This window comes from Chinchilla lanigera, unplaced genomic scaffold, assembly GCF_000276665.1.
Source record: "Chinchilla lanigera isolate Chin_1 unplaced genomic scaffold, ChiLan1.0 scaffold00037, whole genome shotgun sequence".
NCBI classification, from domain to species: domain Eukaryota; kingdom Metazoa; phylum Chordata; class Mammalia; order Rodentia; family Chinchillidae; genus Chinchilla; species Chinchilla lanigera.
This window is the reverse complement of record NW_004955438.1, coordinates 15,572,854-15,588,740: the sequence shown is the minus strand read 5'-3', so window position 1 is coordinate 15,588,740 and position 15,887 is coordinate 15,572,854. Positions and strand designations below refer to the sequence as shown.

The window sequence follows — 15,887 nt, the reverse complement described above, 5'->3', positions numbered from 1 at the left end:
TGGTACTGGGAATCAAACTGAGGACCCTGTGCTTGCCAAGCAGGCACTTGTGCCACTGGATTATATCCCCAGCCCTTAGAAAGCTAATTTAAAGAAAAATAAAAAATCTTTTGGGGAACCAGGCAAAAATATTAAGCCACTATTAAGAGAAAGAAAGCAAGATTTTCATCAGACTTTTCACCAGTTCTTGATCCCAACAACAAACAAGTTTAAGATACTCAAGTAAGAGAAGTGTAAGTCAAGGATTTTATATCTACCCAAACTGACCTTCAAGTATAAAGCTGCAAACAAATCTTATAAACTTGCCAAAACACAAGGAATATTGATCCTGTGGGCCTTCCTAAGGAATCTGTTAAAAAAGGAGATTTAGACAATCAAAAGTACTGAGAGACAGTAGTATGAGTGGTATTAACTATAACTGTTACCTGTAGAGCAAAGCTAAACCATGATTATAAGGGAGATAATACGGTAGACATGGCACAATTACTAAAAATTAGAAGTGCCTATGGATATGATTTTGTAAAAAGCATTAATTGGAAATAAAGGGATATTATATCATACTAGGATAGAAAGAGGGCAGGAGAAGAAAATACTACAAGCTAATTCCATTATGATACAATGTAGAGAACCAATTAATCCCAAAAAAGGTGGACTAATGCTTTAATATCAAGATACTAGTATAACATTAATGAATAGAACAAAGGAGCAAATAAAACACATTTTAATAAAATAGCATTTATAGAGACAAAAATAAACCAATATGATAAGAACTGAGGCCAAACACATTAATCATATTGATAGATATAAATGTGTTTAACTCACTTATTGAAAGAAAAGGATTTTTAGATTGCCTAATAAAGCAACATCCAACATTATGCAGAATACAAGATATACACCTAAAACAAAAAGATTCAAAAGAGTTAAAAGGATAGAGAAATATATGCCAGGCAAACACAAAAAGAAAACAGGTCATAATCTTGATGATGGTAAGGTGGAATTCAGATCAAAAAGCCCTAAATATATAAAGAAGTATACTATAAAATGCTTAAGGCTGAAATTCAAAATGAGGATATTATACAACATTTATGCACTCAGTAGCACAGCAATAACTTCCATTAAGCAGTAACCTCTAGAGGATGCAAGGAGAAATAGACAGAACACACTAATATTAGAAGACTTTAACATACCTCTCACGATCCAACATCAAGGGAACCAAAAATTATTAGTGATATAGAAGAGCTAAATAACATAATTAAGTATCATATAAATATTTGTCAAACTCTGATATTCTTGTATCCATAATAGAAATTATAATTTCTTTTCAAGTACACATGGGACATTTATAAAATCAAATCATAGCACACAAAGAAAACCTCAAAGTTCTAAAGACTCAAAATAATATAGTTTCTGCAGAACATAAAGCAATAAAACTAGAAATCAATAACAAAATTTTTTTTAAAAGGCCTTCTCCACATGCAAGTTTACATATTTTTAAATAAACTTTGGGTCAAAGACAAAATACAAATCCCACTACAAAATGTCTAGAAAATACTCCTAATAAAAGCCTGACATTATGAGAATCTCTGGACTATAACTAAAAGAAATATCTAAGAAAAAGATATTGTATGAAATGCCTATTTTGATAAAAACAAAAATAAATTAATAGCCAGTGCAAAATCTAGAAAGGAATATTAAAATAAAACCAAGAAATAAGGAAAAATAAACAAAAATCAATAATAAAAGCTGAAATTAACTTAGAGCTTCCCCCCCCAAAAAAAAACTCACAGTAGACTTAATAAATCCAAAAAATGAGTCTTTCCCTTGGGGGAGAAAAAAAAATCAATGAAATAGACAAAGCACTATCTAACCCAATTAAAAAAAAAAGCAGGAGGCGGGGGGAAAGCACAAATACATGACATTAAATATACAGCATTAGAAATGACAAAGAAAATAAACATAAAAATAAGGAATTTTTTTAAACTTCTAAGAGATTCTTCTGCATAATTCTATGTAAACAAATTGAAAACTTATATGAAATGCATAATTTCTCAGGGAATAAAACTTACCAAGTTTGACTCCAGAAGAAACAAAAAATCTAAATGAAGTAAGTGTCACAGACACATAGAGAAAGAAATTAAAGTTCTACTATAGAAAAAGTATCAGACAGACAGTTTTATGGGGGAACTCTAACAAACTGTAAAGATAAGATAACCACAACGCTACTTATTCCACAGCAAAGAAAGAAAATTTACAAACTCACTTTATTACTATCAATGACATAATATTTCTTAGTAAAATATGAGAAAATCCTGTCCAACTTATTAGTAATATTAAAAGACATTTTACAGTCTTGACAGATACAGAAAATGAATTAGTTTTGATATCCATTAAGGTAAAAAAAATCAATAAAGTAGAATTTAATGGATGGATGGATACTTCCTCAACATAGTGCCTCAGTCCAAAAGAATATCTTAATAAAGAAATTCCAGAGGCTGTCCTACTAAAGTTAAAAACAAGACAAGAACGCCTACTATCTCTGCTATATTTAACACTGTGTTGAAGATATTTGCCAATGCAATTAGAAAACAGAAAGCAACCAAAAGCATAAAATTTGAATTAAAACACACGATAAAACTATTTTTATTTGTTGACAAATAATTACATATCTTGAAAAGTGAAAAGAATAGATAGAAAATGACTACAAAAAGAAAATCAGTAGTTGTAAAATTAGAATGTGAAAACCAAGAGCTTCAATATATAAAAACTCTAAGACAGAAGAAAAATTTACACTAATTATAATGGCAAAAAAAGACAAAAGAAAATATCAAGTATAAGCTGAATAAGAAATTCCAAAATCTATGGGGAAAATTATAAAACATCCCTGGAAATGCACAAAAATGAACAAATGGAAAGGCATACCCCATTCTTAGACAGTAAGATTCAACATTATAAAGATGCCAGTTATTCCTACATGTTATTTTATAAATTTAATGTGATAGTTATAAAAATACAATAAAGTTTTTTTCTGGAGCTATACAACTTGATTATAATTTAAATTGGAAGAATTTAAAAAAGAAATCCAGAAAAACAAAAATTAAAAATAAGGTTGGAGAAAAGCGAAGACTCTAATAAAATTCTCTACAAAAATTTGGCTTCTAGTGCTCGCTTTGGCAGCACATGTGCTAAAATTGGAACAATACAGAGAAGATTAGCATGGCCCCTGAGCAAGGATGACACGCATATTCGTGAAGTGTTCCATATTAAAAAAATTAGCTTCTAGCTTAAAAAAACAGTAACAATGGTCACAAGAAACAACTTTTGTCTATCCATAAATAAGTCAAGCCAAGTTCATTTCAATTTCCTATTTCTTTAGTGATCTAGACAGAGTATCAAAGAAAGCTGAAGAGAGTGTCTACATCTCTACAAAGAATGATGCCCTGGAAAACATGCCTGGAATCCCCTGTAAAGCCCAGTACAGTCCCCAACACTTGTAGGCCTCATAAATATCTATTGAATAAGAGACAAGAGGATGAAATATTGATTGAGTGGAACCACAATAGACTGGCTTAGTAGTTAGCAAAACTGTCATATCCAAAATATATTGACCAATGGTTCACAACCAACTTGAAGCAAGTTATTTAATAACATGTCACAAGGTTTTTGTGCTTCTTTTTTCCTCAACAACATTTTTATTTTGGTCACTTCATATAAGAATGCATATTATTTTGATAACTGATTAAAAATTAATGGAAGGCAGCTAATATTTTGGATAACAGAATCAGACGTAAGAATGAAATGACACAAATAAACTTCAATGAAGTTTGTAATGAGTTCAGTTGTGTCCCTCCCCAAAAAATATGTTCAGTTCCTAACTCCTGAATGTGACCATTAATTTTGAAATAGCATCTTTGCAGATTTAATCAAGATAAGATGGACTAAGATGAGCTTAAATCACCAACTGCTGTGGTACATACCTGTATTCCCACCATTCAAGAGGCTGAGGCAGGCAGATTGCCTTGAGTTCAAGGTTAGTCTGGGTTACATAGTGAGTCCAAGGCCAATCTGAAGTGAACAGCAAGACCCTAGCTCAAAAAAAAAAAAAAGAAGTACTGGTGATTTTATTAAGAAAAAAAGAGATTTGGATATAGAGACAAAGGCCACTTGTAGATAGAGGCAGAGGCTAGAATGAAGCAGCTGCAAGCCAAGGTATACCCAGGACCACTAGCCACCACCAGAAGCTAAGAGAAGTGCAAGGAAGAATTCTTCCCTCAAGCTCATAGAAAGAGTACAGCTCTTGCAAAATCTTAATTCTAGACCTCTAGTTCCAGAACTGTGAGAAAATAAGCTTGTTTCAAGCCACGTGGTTTGTGATTCTTTGTTATAGCAGCCCTAGCAGATTAATACACAGTGATTATCTTTCAGCTACAGACAAGATGAAGTAAAATAGGCTTAACAACTACTCCTATGGCACAGATCTGCCATTTATAGTAGGCCAGCGACTTGATATTACTACGCAAAAAAACCTAAACAAATATCTACAATTTTAAACAAGGATTTATTCTGCACTATACTGGGTATATGTTAGGCAGTGAGTCCTTTCACAAGTGTCACATTGTAAAGAAGACATAAGAAGACCTGGAATGCACTTTTAAATGGTGCTATAAAAATGAAAGTGTCTAAGAAATTTTTTCATGCTATCATGGAACATTTTGAGCATCTATTCTACATCTATTTCAAATATCGGGTAAGAAGATTTCACTGTACTGCCTAAAAAGTGAACCTCTAATATAGGTCAAAGTAGATGGGAAATTATGTAAGTATTTTAAAGAACAAGATGACATTTGATCTTTGTATTTTAGACAGATTATTCAGGTAGCTATGAAACAAGAGATGTGATAGAAAAAAAGGCAGACAGAGGAAAATAAATTAAAAGGCTGTTATAATAGAGAAATACTAAATCCCACAATTAGGTTGGTTGATGGTAAGATTAAACAAGAAAATAAGATATTAGAGTTATAACTTAAGAGTTATAGCCACAGTACCAATGTAACAACACTTATACCAGGAGAGGTGGCACACACCTGTAATCCCAGCACTCGGGAGGCTGAGGCAAGAGAATTACTATGAGTTTGAGACCAGCCTGGGCTACAAAGTGAGCTCAAGGCCAGCTTAAACTGCACAGTAAGACCCTGTCTCAAAAAGACAATTAAAAAAAAGAAAGAAAAGAAAAGAACAACACTTGTCTCTCAAAGCTATTTTGAGACTAAATTAATATAGTCCAAAGTATCTAGCACATACTAGGTACAAACAATAAATATCTAGTGTTCTTGCTAAGGAGTTTAAGATTAAAATATAGGTAACTCTGGCATACTAATTTGGTTATATGATTATGAGTTATCATCTAATTCTATTTGAGACAAGCTCATTTATTCTTAAAATTGACATCATATATTCATACATGTATATGTATATACACTCATCCTTTATACACCCATCCTTTCATTTTATTTGTGTGTCAGACTAAGTCTCTAGGACCTATAAAAGTGAGAGATACCTTCAAATGCTTAAAATTGAACCCTCCAATTTTAATCCCACATCAAATATTAAATGAGGCTCACATATAATCTGTGTGCTGTTTAGGAACATTGTTCTTGAAAGGGTTAGAAGGAAAAAACAAGACAGAAATAGAACACATAGACTGAAAGTACCTAAAACTTCTAAGTGAACTAGAAGCCCTTTCCATGCTACAGGAAGCCAGCTTATTGAAAGAAAGGTATTTTTACTTACTGTACTTTTTTATGCAATAAACATTTCATTTCTAAGTATATATTTATGCAGCATTATCCATATATTTTCAGAACATAAGAAATAATGTGTATAAATTTCCAACACAATGCTTCTGCAAAATGAGATTCTCAATTTAAATCTTGTTCACTGGCTGAGTAATTGATACAGAAAACTTAAACAAAATCCAAGCAAAACTACATCCCAATATTTTTGCTTTATCTTAAGGAAAAACAATGGGCTATGTACTAAGATTGCCTGCCAATTAGGAATCATAATTACGCTGAATATAGAAACAAAAGGAAAATTTAGCTAATTAGAAAAGAACAAAAACCATGATGAATGTTCAGTAAAAGTGTAATGTGTTATATAAATATATAACATTTGACTTACAGAATATATTTTAAATTTAGACAACTGTAGTCTTATTTACCTAAAAATACATTTAGAAAGCATGAGTTTTATACAATGTTCACACTGCAAGGAATACAGAACCTTAAATGAACAAAAATATAAATCTTCATATTGATGTCCCAAAACTTGATTATGTAATGCTTTCTTATAAGAGATATTTTATCCAACTTCAATTATTTTCACTTATTCAAGAAACAATTTTTTGCGCAAACTGTACTGCAGGCAATGGGTTGCATGTTGGAGAGACAGACTAAACACAATGCAATCTGCATACAAAGTAAATTGGAGCAACAAACAAGAAAACTAATTATGGAAATACAGTGTGAGCACACAAGTAAAGCATATGGGAGAAAGGGGGAATCAGGCAAGGCTTCCAAGCTAAATCTTGAGAAATAAGTAGGCATCAGACAGGCAGAAAAGAGGGTCAAAGAAGGAAACACAGCATATCAGGCAAAAAGGGCAGGATGTATTGGAGAAACTGAAAAAAATAGTCCTCTGTAACTAGAGCAAAGAGGTAGGACAGCAATTAAGCGGCATGGGCTAGAATCCACAGGGCTTGGTGGCTTATTGAATAGTTATAGCAAAAAGAAGTTTGGAAAAACTTTCATTTTTTGATATGGGTAAGTGGTGGCATCATTTATTGATATTAGTAATATCAAAATAAGTAACAGTGTGGGACAGAAGACAAGGAGTTTGTCATATACAGAAGATTCCTGGATAGAGAGAGGCCCCTAATTCCAGAAACATATTTGTACTATAAAATTCTTCTGGGGGTCATCCACATAGAGGTGATAACTGATACCGTGCAAGTAGGTGCAGTTAAGTCTGAGAGATTTAAAAGAGACATAGAGAGGACTGATGATGGAATCCTGGGTAAATCCAATTTCTAACGGGCAGGAAGAGAGCCCTTAGGAAAAAAAATCTGAGTAAGAACACTCAGAAAAGCAACCGGGGTCAAATGACATAGAAACATAATTCAAAACAAAAACTAAAAACTATTACTCTTTTTGCACCCACAGGTATAGTTAACAGCCATACTCTAATTATTGCATATATAAATAAAACTAGAATTTCTCCTATAAGAAGTTAGAAATGTTGTGCAAAGATATCAAATGAATATTGATTGTTGTGCTATTCAAAGGAAAGGTACTTTTCTATTTTAGGATGATTACCATATAATGGGCAAAAGTTTTTGGTTTTTTTTTTGTTTTTTTTTTTTATTTTTTATTTTTATTTTTTTCCGGTACCAGGAATCGAACTCATGACGTCGCGCTTGCCAGGCAAGCGCTGTGCCACTGAGCTAAATCCCCAGCCCCACTGAGCTAAATCCCCAGCTAAATCCCCAGCCCCAATCCCCTGGCAAAAGTTTTAAACTATCTAAATAGGGCCCATAAATATGCATAAGAGAGGGTTCACTTCAAATCATAGCGCTAATTAGATATACTCTGAAAAGTGTTTATCTCTAATGTAAAAAAAGTTTTTACTTACTAAGATAAAGATACTGAGTTGGGTGAATACTTTAAAAATATGTACATCATTGCTATAATTAGCTGTTTTGAGCTTATACCTAAATTATCAGCAGGTTAATTTGAAAAGCATTTTGATGGATATTTATATAAGAGATTTACATTTGCCAGTTGCTACACTGTCATTATAATACAAAAGGTGATGGATAGGCAGTTCATGACTTAGAAATGTCATTTAGGTCATCACCCATGCCTGGCTAAACAAATCAAGTCAGGGAGTTTCAATGCAAAGATCCCCTTCTGCTTACTATAGAAGAGGCCCAAAGAAAATAAAAGGAGAGTAGTCTAATAGGCCATGTCCCATTTAAATAATAGCACAGTCACTTTTCATTCTGTTATAATTTGGAAGGCTAGATCCAAACTTTATAAGTATCCACATTTTGGCAACAAACATATAGTTTCATACTTGATGATAATGATAATAATAGTTCTCATTTAGTAACCCCACATTATGTTCCAAGTTCCATACTAAGCACTTTTCATGGATCACCTCATTTAATCTTCACAGCTATTACTATACCTAGTTTATACATGGTATAATCAGTGCTTAGAGAAGTTAAGTTGTTCAAGGTCACAGAATTTGCAGGAGACACAGCCAGGATTCAAAACGAGGCAGCAATCTGATGCTAGAAGCCCAACTCTTAGTAAATTCTGCTATTCTCAAGAGCAGAGCTTCATTTTAAAAAATATTTTCAAAGTACTCCAGATTAGTCAGCTTAACTCTTAGAAGATAGAGGAAGTTGTGGGGGTTGGGAAAAGTTAGACTCCTCTTTAGATGCCAAATAAAAGAAACCCTAATTTCTTATTTTTATTATTTCCAATTCTATATCAGTTACATAAACATTTTCACTGTAGTAAATTGTGACTGTAAGAAAAAGAAGCATTTAGAGGAGAAAGAATTTATTGTGCAATTCCCTAAGAAAGTGCTAGGAAGCTTTCACCTATCATGACTGCAGACAGCACAGGAAATAGACTGAATGTTTAAAAACAGGTTCCAAATTACATCTTTGCTAAAACTAGCCTGTCTTTCATCACCTTATCTACCTCATAAAATGCCACTACATACAATTTTTTAAAACTTTTTAAAATCTCTGCAATACATTACACTTTAAAGGTAAGTCACGTAATCTATTTGGGGTGAAATACAAATAATTCCTCTTGCTGGTTCAACCAAACTATGCCCACTTCCTGTACCAGTGAAACCCTTGCCTACATCAAGAGGCTCCAGGAAGAGTAATAGAAATAATATTTTGAAATTATATTAAGCATAACTCTTCCCCTTTGGTTCACAAGTGTAACTCTTCCTCTTGGTACTGTGTATGCTCCTAAATGCAAAGGAGAAACAAATTCCCTTCTGGTGATTTTCACACCCAGTAGAAAAGAAAAATCTCATGGTTCTCCTTTTTCTTTGTCTGTCCCCCAGCCTACTCCTACCAAGTCCAAGGATAAACTATCACCAAGATATAACTTCTCCTCTAAAATGCATTTATCCTTCATGAACATCAACTATGCAGCTCTTCATATTTTTGTTCTATTTTCAGGTACGTAATATGCACTGGAGTGTCAGTGCATTCACATCGGTGCATGTAAAAGGAAAAGAAAAAAGATTTCTAACTTATCTTTACTCTAAAGAAAACACTTAAAGAACACCCAAAACATTCTTATCCTTTTCACAGCCTTTCTCACATTTACCTCCTTTGCCCTCCAACCCTAGGATTAAAGATATCTGCTACCACTATTATTCTTTACAGATGGAAATTCTGAGATACAAAACTATTAAATTAATTACACCATGTCTCCCCAGTTAATCAGAAGAATATGCAAAACTCAAATCCACACATTGTTGCTCCAAATACAGTATCTTTCATCCTTGACAGATGAAAATATTTTTTTTTTTGCAAACAAATCTAAAACAGTCATTTAAGTCTACAAGTTGCACTGTACAACCAAGTCTACATAGAGATTTTATTCATTCTGGCATTCACTGTCCAGAAAAAAGACAAGACAAAACACCCAGAGTATGTAAAAAATGTAACAAGGGAGAAAACACAGTAAAAGAACAGCAATATTCACTGGCTTTAACCTGAATTTACTTACGTAATATGTGTAACTGTAAAATCAAATGACAGGTAGTGGGTTTTTAAACAGCCACACTATAATAAAATGTCCAAGCATATGATATTCTCCAGTGGAAAATACTACCCTGGTCCCAACTATGTTACTATTACTCAGAAGAGAATGCATCCAGTTTTTGTTTTTTTTAAGCCACTGTAGAAGCAGAATCTAATTGTGAGGATATGTTTCACTTTTGGAAATAGGCCAAAAAAATCACACAAAAAAGTTTTCCTACCATTTAGAAGAGATGGACTATTTAAGTGGAAAATATTTGTCAGTATGAGAGAAATCATTTATTGAGTATATGCTGTGTGCTGGCTCACTAAACCTTTCATGTGTATTCTTTCATTTTTAATCACAACAATCCCATCAGCATTATTACCCCAGGTTTACAGATGAGGAACTAAAGTTCCAAGAGGTCAATTTTCTTGCCCAAGGTCAAACAGAGGCAGAACTAGGATTCAAACTCCAATCTTCTAGATTCCAGAAACAATGTAAAGAGGTACAAGCACTGGATGGTAGGCAGGCAGGCACAATTCTTGCTAAAAACTATCAGTCTGGGAATTCTATGAGTCTTCAGTTTACTGGTGAATAAATGACATACTATCCTGCAGTTTATCATATGCAAGATCTCTTAAAATGTCTCATAAAATGGCTTTCATAATCATTCCAAATAAGAATTACAGGGACTTTTAAATAGGGACAGCATTAGCAACATAAGAATATACTGCTCTGGAAGAAACGGGGGTCATTTAGATGAATAAATTCTGGGTTACTTTTTAAAATTTATTGCTTAAAAAAAAATCCTTTATTTACAACCAGAAGTTTAAGCTCCTGAATCCCTCCAGTGCACTCAGGAAAATGTATCACATTGATCAGTCTACCAAGTGCATACCCAAGGCCTTCTAGTGCACACTGCCATAAGAAAGATTATGAGGACTATCTTAGAAACTTCCTCCTCTCTCCACAAGGAGTTAGCAGGTTGTTTCCGACCAAGAACACAGCCAGTCATTACTGGGACAACCACAACCTTCCTGTGCTATTTTTTAGTTTGTGTGAGCTGTCCTACAAAAGAAGCCTGCTCTTTGAAAAATAATTAGATCATTTTCCCAGCACCTCTTTCACTTTGTTGTAAGCACCTCATGGTTGTGGTTAGTCTAGCATTAGTATTGGTATTCGTGAGTTGGTTTTCCTTGTACTGAATTCAGAATTCTGCCTGACTTTTCGCTCCCTCCCTATTCTATCCCTTCTTGCCTCTTCAACCCGAAGTGGAAACTGCAGACTCAAACTCCCCGATGGCTCCAGCACCAAGAACTGGGCATGCTCAGAAGGCCAGGCAGGCTTTGGTTGCAACTGACAGTTCCCCGCCCCTGATTTGCCGCTGCCCCCTTCCCCCACTCCAACAAGAGATACTGAAATGTTTATCTGAAAGATACGAGGTCTCTTTTCCCGAGAATGACCCCATTTCAATTTCATTTCGCAGGGTCTTTTAGTCTTGCGAAACCCCACCACAAGCCTGAGAAGACCGCATTGTTTTTCAGCACCGGGGACAGCGCCGCGTTTCCATTACCGTCCACCCTCCCCCACCTTCGCCTCCACCCCCACCCCCCACCCGCCCCAACCTCAGCACCCACCCCCGCACCAGCACAATGCCAAGGTCTCCCAGCAGCCGCAAACGCCGCAACTGCGATAGCTCCCAGCCGGAGGCCGGGCCAGAATGCCGGGCCGGCTGCTACTTACACTGCTCCGCTTTGGTGGACATGGTGCTGTCCAGATGGAAAGGCTTTGCCCCAAAATCTGTGTCCTGTGAGCTCCCTCGCTCCGCCAGCGATGTTGCGAGGAAAAGAGCGCATACCCCCCACCCCCCACCCCCTCGCTTTCCCCCTCCCTTAGGCCCGTGTCGCTACCATTCGGACAAAACGCACATCAAATTGCAGAATTCGGTCCCGGAAGGTTAGGAAATCGCCCCCGGAGAAATGGGTGGGATTTAATAGGCGGCCAAAGGCTTCCTGTCCGTCCCCTCCTGGAGCTGCCCGCGTTGATGTGGGCGGGGAGACCGAAAGGAGAGAGCGAGCTGCGGCTCCTGGTGAAATGGGAAAATGGGCTCGACCGGGGGAGGAGTATTTCCATTCATAAGGCGCTCGGAGGGGACGGGTGTTTCCCAGAGAAAAGCCTCTTAAAGTGCCGGAGTCCCCGACCATTTGGATCTCCCATTGGCGTTCTCCGGGCCTGTAAATCCTGCTCCCGGAGCAGCCCCCAGCGCCTCAACGGGGTGACCGGAGAGGGACACAGGTGCGTCCCACGCTTCGCCTCAACCGCCGGGAGGAAGGAGAAGGAGGCGGATCCGGGGCGGGCTGGAGAGAACTGGGGCCGGAGGGCGGCGAGGATGCTCCAGAGGACCGCAAGGAAGGAAATGCAGAAGTAACACTCAGCATGGCTTCCCCGCGCGCTGCGGTCCGTGCCCTCCGCCTCCCCTAGCGGATGGGCTCTCCTGCGGATAATTAGGGATGGGAGGTCTCACTGCCGGGGGGAGGGGGGGGTCTTGGAGAAGTTGGGGCTAGAGAAAAGAGATGCACGGATGGTGAAACTGGAAGGGCCATAGAGGAGGAAGACGAGAGACTGGAGACAGGAAGAACCCAGGTGTGCTTGTTTGCAACTGTCCAGTCTGGACACCAGCACTTTAGGAAGCCCCTCTTCTGGGAAACCGAAGCCAGTAGAAATGGAAGGCAACAAAAAAGAGCGTCATGCATATTAATAGGAAGATGCTAAAGAGTTCTCTACAAAGTGGACAGGCATTCTGAGCCTAGACTTGGAGGCAGGAAAGAATCAAACTCAAAACCCATTTCTTACACTCCCCCAGAACTAATCTTTTAGTATCCCTAAACCTCAATTTTTTTATCTGTAGAATGGGAGCAATACAGCCTGCCAATAACTGTCACATAAACAGTTATTGAGGAGGTCAAATATATAATGGATGTGAAAGTCCTTTTAAAATTAAGGTACTATACAGCTGCCAACCATTATGAGCGTTTTTATTTAGTTTACTTTGTCAAAGCTGAGGAGGAAGTGATCATAACAAGGTGGTTTAGCAAAACCTATAGCAACTAGAAGTTGACTGGTGATTTTTAAGATTGACTTAAGTCAACGTTTGTACATCATATCAAAAAAAAAATCTGTATTTTAGGGGAAAGAATAGTAAATTCTGCATGCTATATACCAAATATCCAAATGAAATCTTTGACAATTAGGAAAAATATTGTGAACAAATATCAAGAAAAGATGTTTTCAGTAGCCAGGTGAAAAACCTACAAACAACAGAGAAGCTGCCTATTATGATGAACACAGTGGCCAACTTTCATGGTATTTGCAAAAAATATTCCCAAGGGGTAGTGAATTGCCTTATCAGGGTGACTGGATGCCCTCACCTCACTGCTTGCATGCTGGATTCTCTGACAGGGCTCTCGTCCACTGTTCATCCCCAAAAACGCAGCCAAAGGAGATGTTCCAGTTTTCAGAGATAAATTATCCTGTGAAGAATGATGATGCAGAGGTAATCTGGTACAAAAATAAATCAGAATTGTTCTGAAGATAATATGAATGTAATGAACAGTTCTGAGAAGATGACAAACATTTTGTATGATTAAAAGAAAGTTCAAGGATTTATTTAGACCTTTCTGGGAAACTTGAGGTTCTGATAAAGAAAATAGTAATTGAGTTTTTTAAGGGAAAAGAGGTATTTTGCATAACACAGAAACAAAGGACAAAGTATGAATTGGAAAACTATTCTCCCTTAATCTGTTTACCCATCCTGCCATATGTCATTATGCCTCCCATTACCCCACAGAGAATATAATGTTATTAAGGTCATGATCCCAAATTTAGCCTAGGTTTGAATTTCAGTTCTGCCTCATAAACTGTGTGATCTTATGCAAGTCCTTTAACTTCTCTATGCCTCAATATCCTCACCTGAAGGATGGTCATATATAGTCAAAACCAAAAGCCATTGCTAGGGTTAAATGAGTATACTATGGGAATCTAGAACAATTCCTGGTAAGCTGTTTTGGCAATATTGCTCAAGTTGTTAAATGAACCCAATACATTCAAGTCAGTTCTGACTGTTTCAGACACTTGAAAACCTGAAATTATTTCTTTAATTGATACAATGGTACTTCGGTTCACAAACTTATTATGTTCTAAAATTTTGAAATAGATAGCCATGTTTGTGTGGGACAGGTGAATGAGTTGTGTTTGTCACCGGATGCAGAGTTTGCAAACAAAACCAGTTTTGCCAAATGCTTTATCCCTTGGTGACAAATGTCAGCAGCTGAAATATCTTTCCGCTGCTTTTCTAAATTCCCTCTTACCTTGACTTCTCTGATATAATATTCTTCAAAATCTTCACTATTTTGCTTCTTCTATTGTTTAATGAAGTTCTTCAAAAATAAATTCCTTTTTTAAAAGGGGGTCTGGAAAAAATTAAATAAATAAAAATAAAAAGGGAGTCTAAGGGTATACCTCAGTGATAAAGTGCTTGCATACCATGCATGAGACTCTAAGTTCAATTCCTAGCATTCCAAAGGAAATAAATAAATAAATAAAAAATAGTGTCATGAGCACTACTACAATTACCCATCAGATGTTAATGTTTTGTTGTATTGCATTAGATATTTTACATTTCAAAATAAAACATTTCAGAGGTATTAAAAGACCATATAAAAATTATTCTAGGTCAGGTGTGGTGGTACATGCTTGTAATCTCAGCACTCAAGAGGCTGAGGCAGGAGGATAGCCACAAGTTAGAGGTCAATATGGACTACCTAGTGAGTTCAAGGCCAGCCTAAATTACACAGGGAGACCCAGTCTCAAGAACACAAAATGAAGCCAGGCATGGTGATGTACACTTGTAATCCCAGCACTTGGGAGGCTGAGCCAGGGGGATCACCATAAGTTTGAGACCAGCATAGGCTATGGTGAGTTGAAGGTCAGCCTAAACTACATAGCAAGACCCTTTCTCAAAAACAAAAGTGCCTGCCTGGCAAGCGCAATTCCCGGTGGTAACGAAAAAAAACCAAAAAAAAAAAAAAAAAAAAAAAAGGAAAAAGCTAACCAAATAAAAATTATTCTGAATTTGTGGTCAACTATGTCCTTATATCTTATTCATTCATTTATTTGTTCAGTGACCACCTATTGAGTGCCTATTATATACCAAACACTGTTCTAAGAACTGGGAATCCTAAAGTGAAATGAGAAAAAGTATCTCTACTAAATGGAGCTAATAGTGGGAAAGACAAAAGAAGTTAAAAAGTAAAATACATAGTACACTGAGTACTTGTAAATACTAAAAAGAAATCTATCAAAGTAAGGAAAGAGATAATTTGTACTGAAAGAGTTGAAATTTTGGCTAAGATAAAACTTCAGATAGGGTAACTACATAAACACTATGTATGTCTATTTTCATAAGCAATACATATTGTTTTGCTGGGGTTTTTTGTTTGTTTGTTTTTGCTGTGCTGGGCATGGAACCCAGGACCTTCTCCATGCTAGGCAAGTACTCTACCACTGAGCTCCAACCCCCAGCCCTGCTTCACATGTTTATGTACTTATTACCAAATTGTACATGTCTTTCTAAACTTGTGTTTTGCTTAATGTTGCATTTTGACTTAATCATATTGACTAACCAGTAATTTATTAACTTCTAATACTGTATAGTTATTCATTGTTTAAATATCCCACAATTAATTTACTTACTATCTTGTTGATAAAAACTTAGATTAGTTCCACTTTTTATTACAAAAAAGTTGCAATGAACATTCTTGCCCTTATGTACATAGACAAGAATTCTCGGGGCTGGGGATTTAGCTCAGCGGCAAAGCACCTGCCTGGCAAGTGCAAGGTCGTGAGTTCAGTTCCCGGTACCGGAGAAAAACCAAAAAACCAAAAAAAAAAAAAAGAGTGTATGGTTTAATTTCCACAAATCTATATACTTACTAGTTTTTTGTAATTGATTTCTAACTTCATGCTGTGTGGCAGGGCTGGTACTTTGTGTGG

General features: G+C 36.2%; 1 protein-coding gene across 10 annotated transcripts in view; it reads right to left on the bottom strand.

The window, feature by feature from the left end:
* The window catches only part of Unc79 (unc-79 homolog (C. elegans)), a 250,138-nt gene extending 236,835 nt beyond the window's left edge, over nucleotides 1-13,303 (bottom strand). For 9 of the 10 annotated variants that reach the window (XM_013517282.1, XM_013517285.1, XM_013517286.1 and 6 more), the window contains exon 1: nucleotides 11,580-11,653. In XM_013517282.1, the coding sequence (XP_013372736.1) occupies nucleotides 11,580-11,601 (22 nt within the window). In that variant the 5' untranslated portion in view covers nucleotides 11,602-11,653. Of the gene's footprint in view, nucleotides 1-11,579; nucleotides 11,654-13,264 lie in introns of those variants that run through there. The other variant, XM_013517287.1, reaches the window with a different exon arrangement.
* Nucleotides 13,304-15,887: the final 2,584 nt, after the last annotated feature.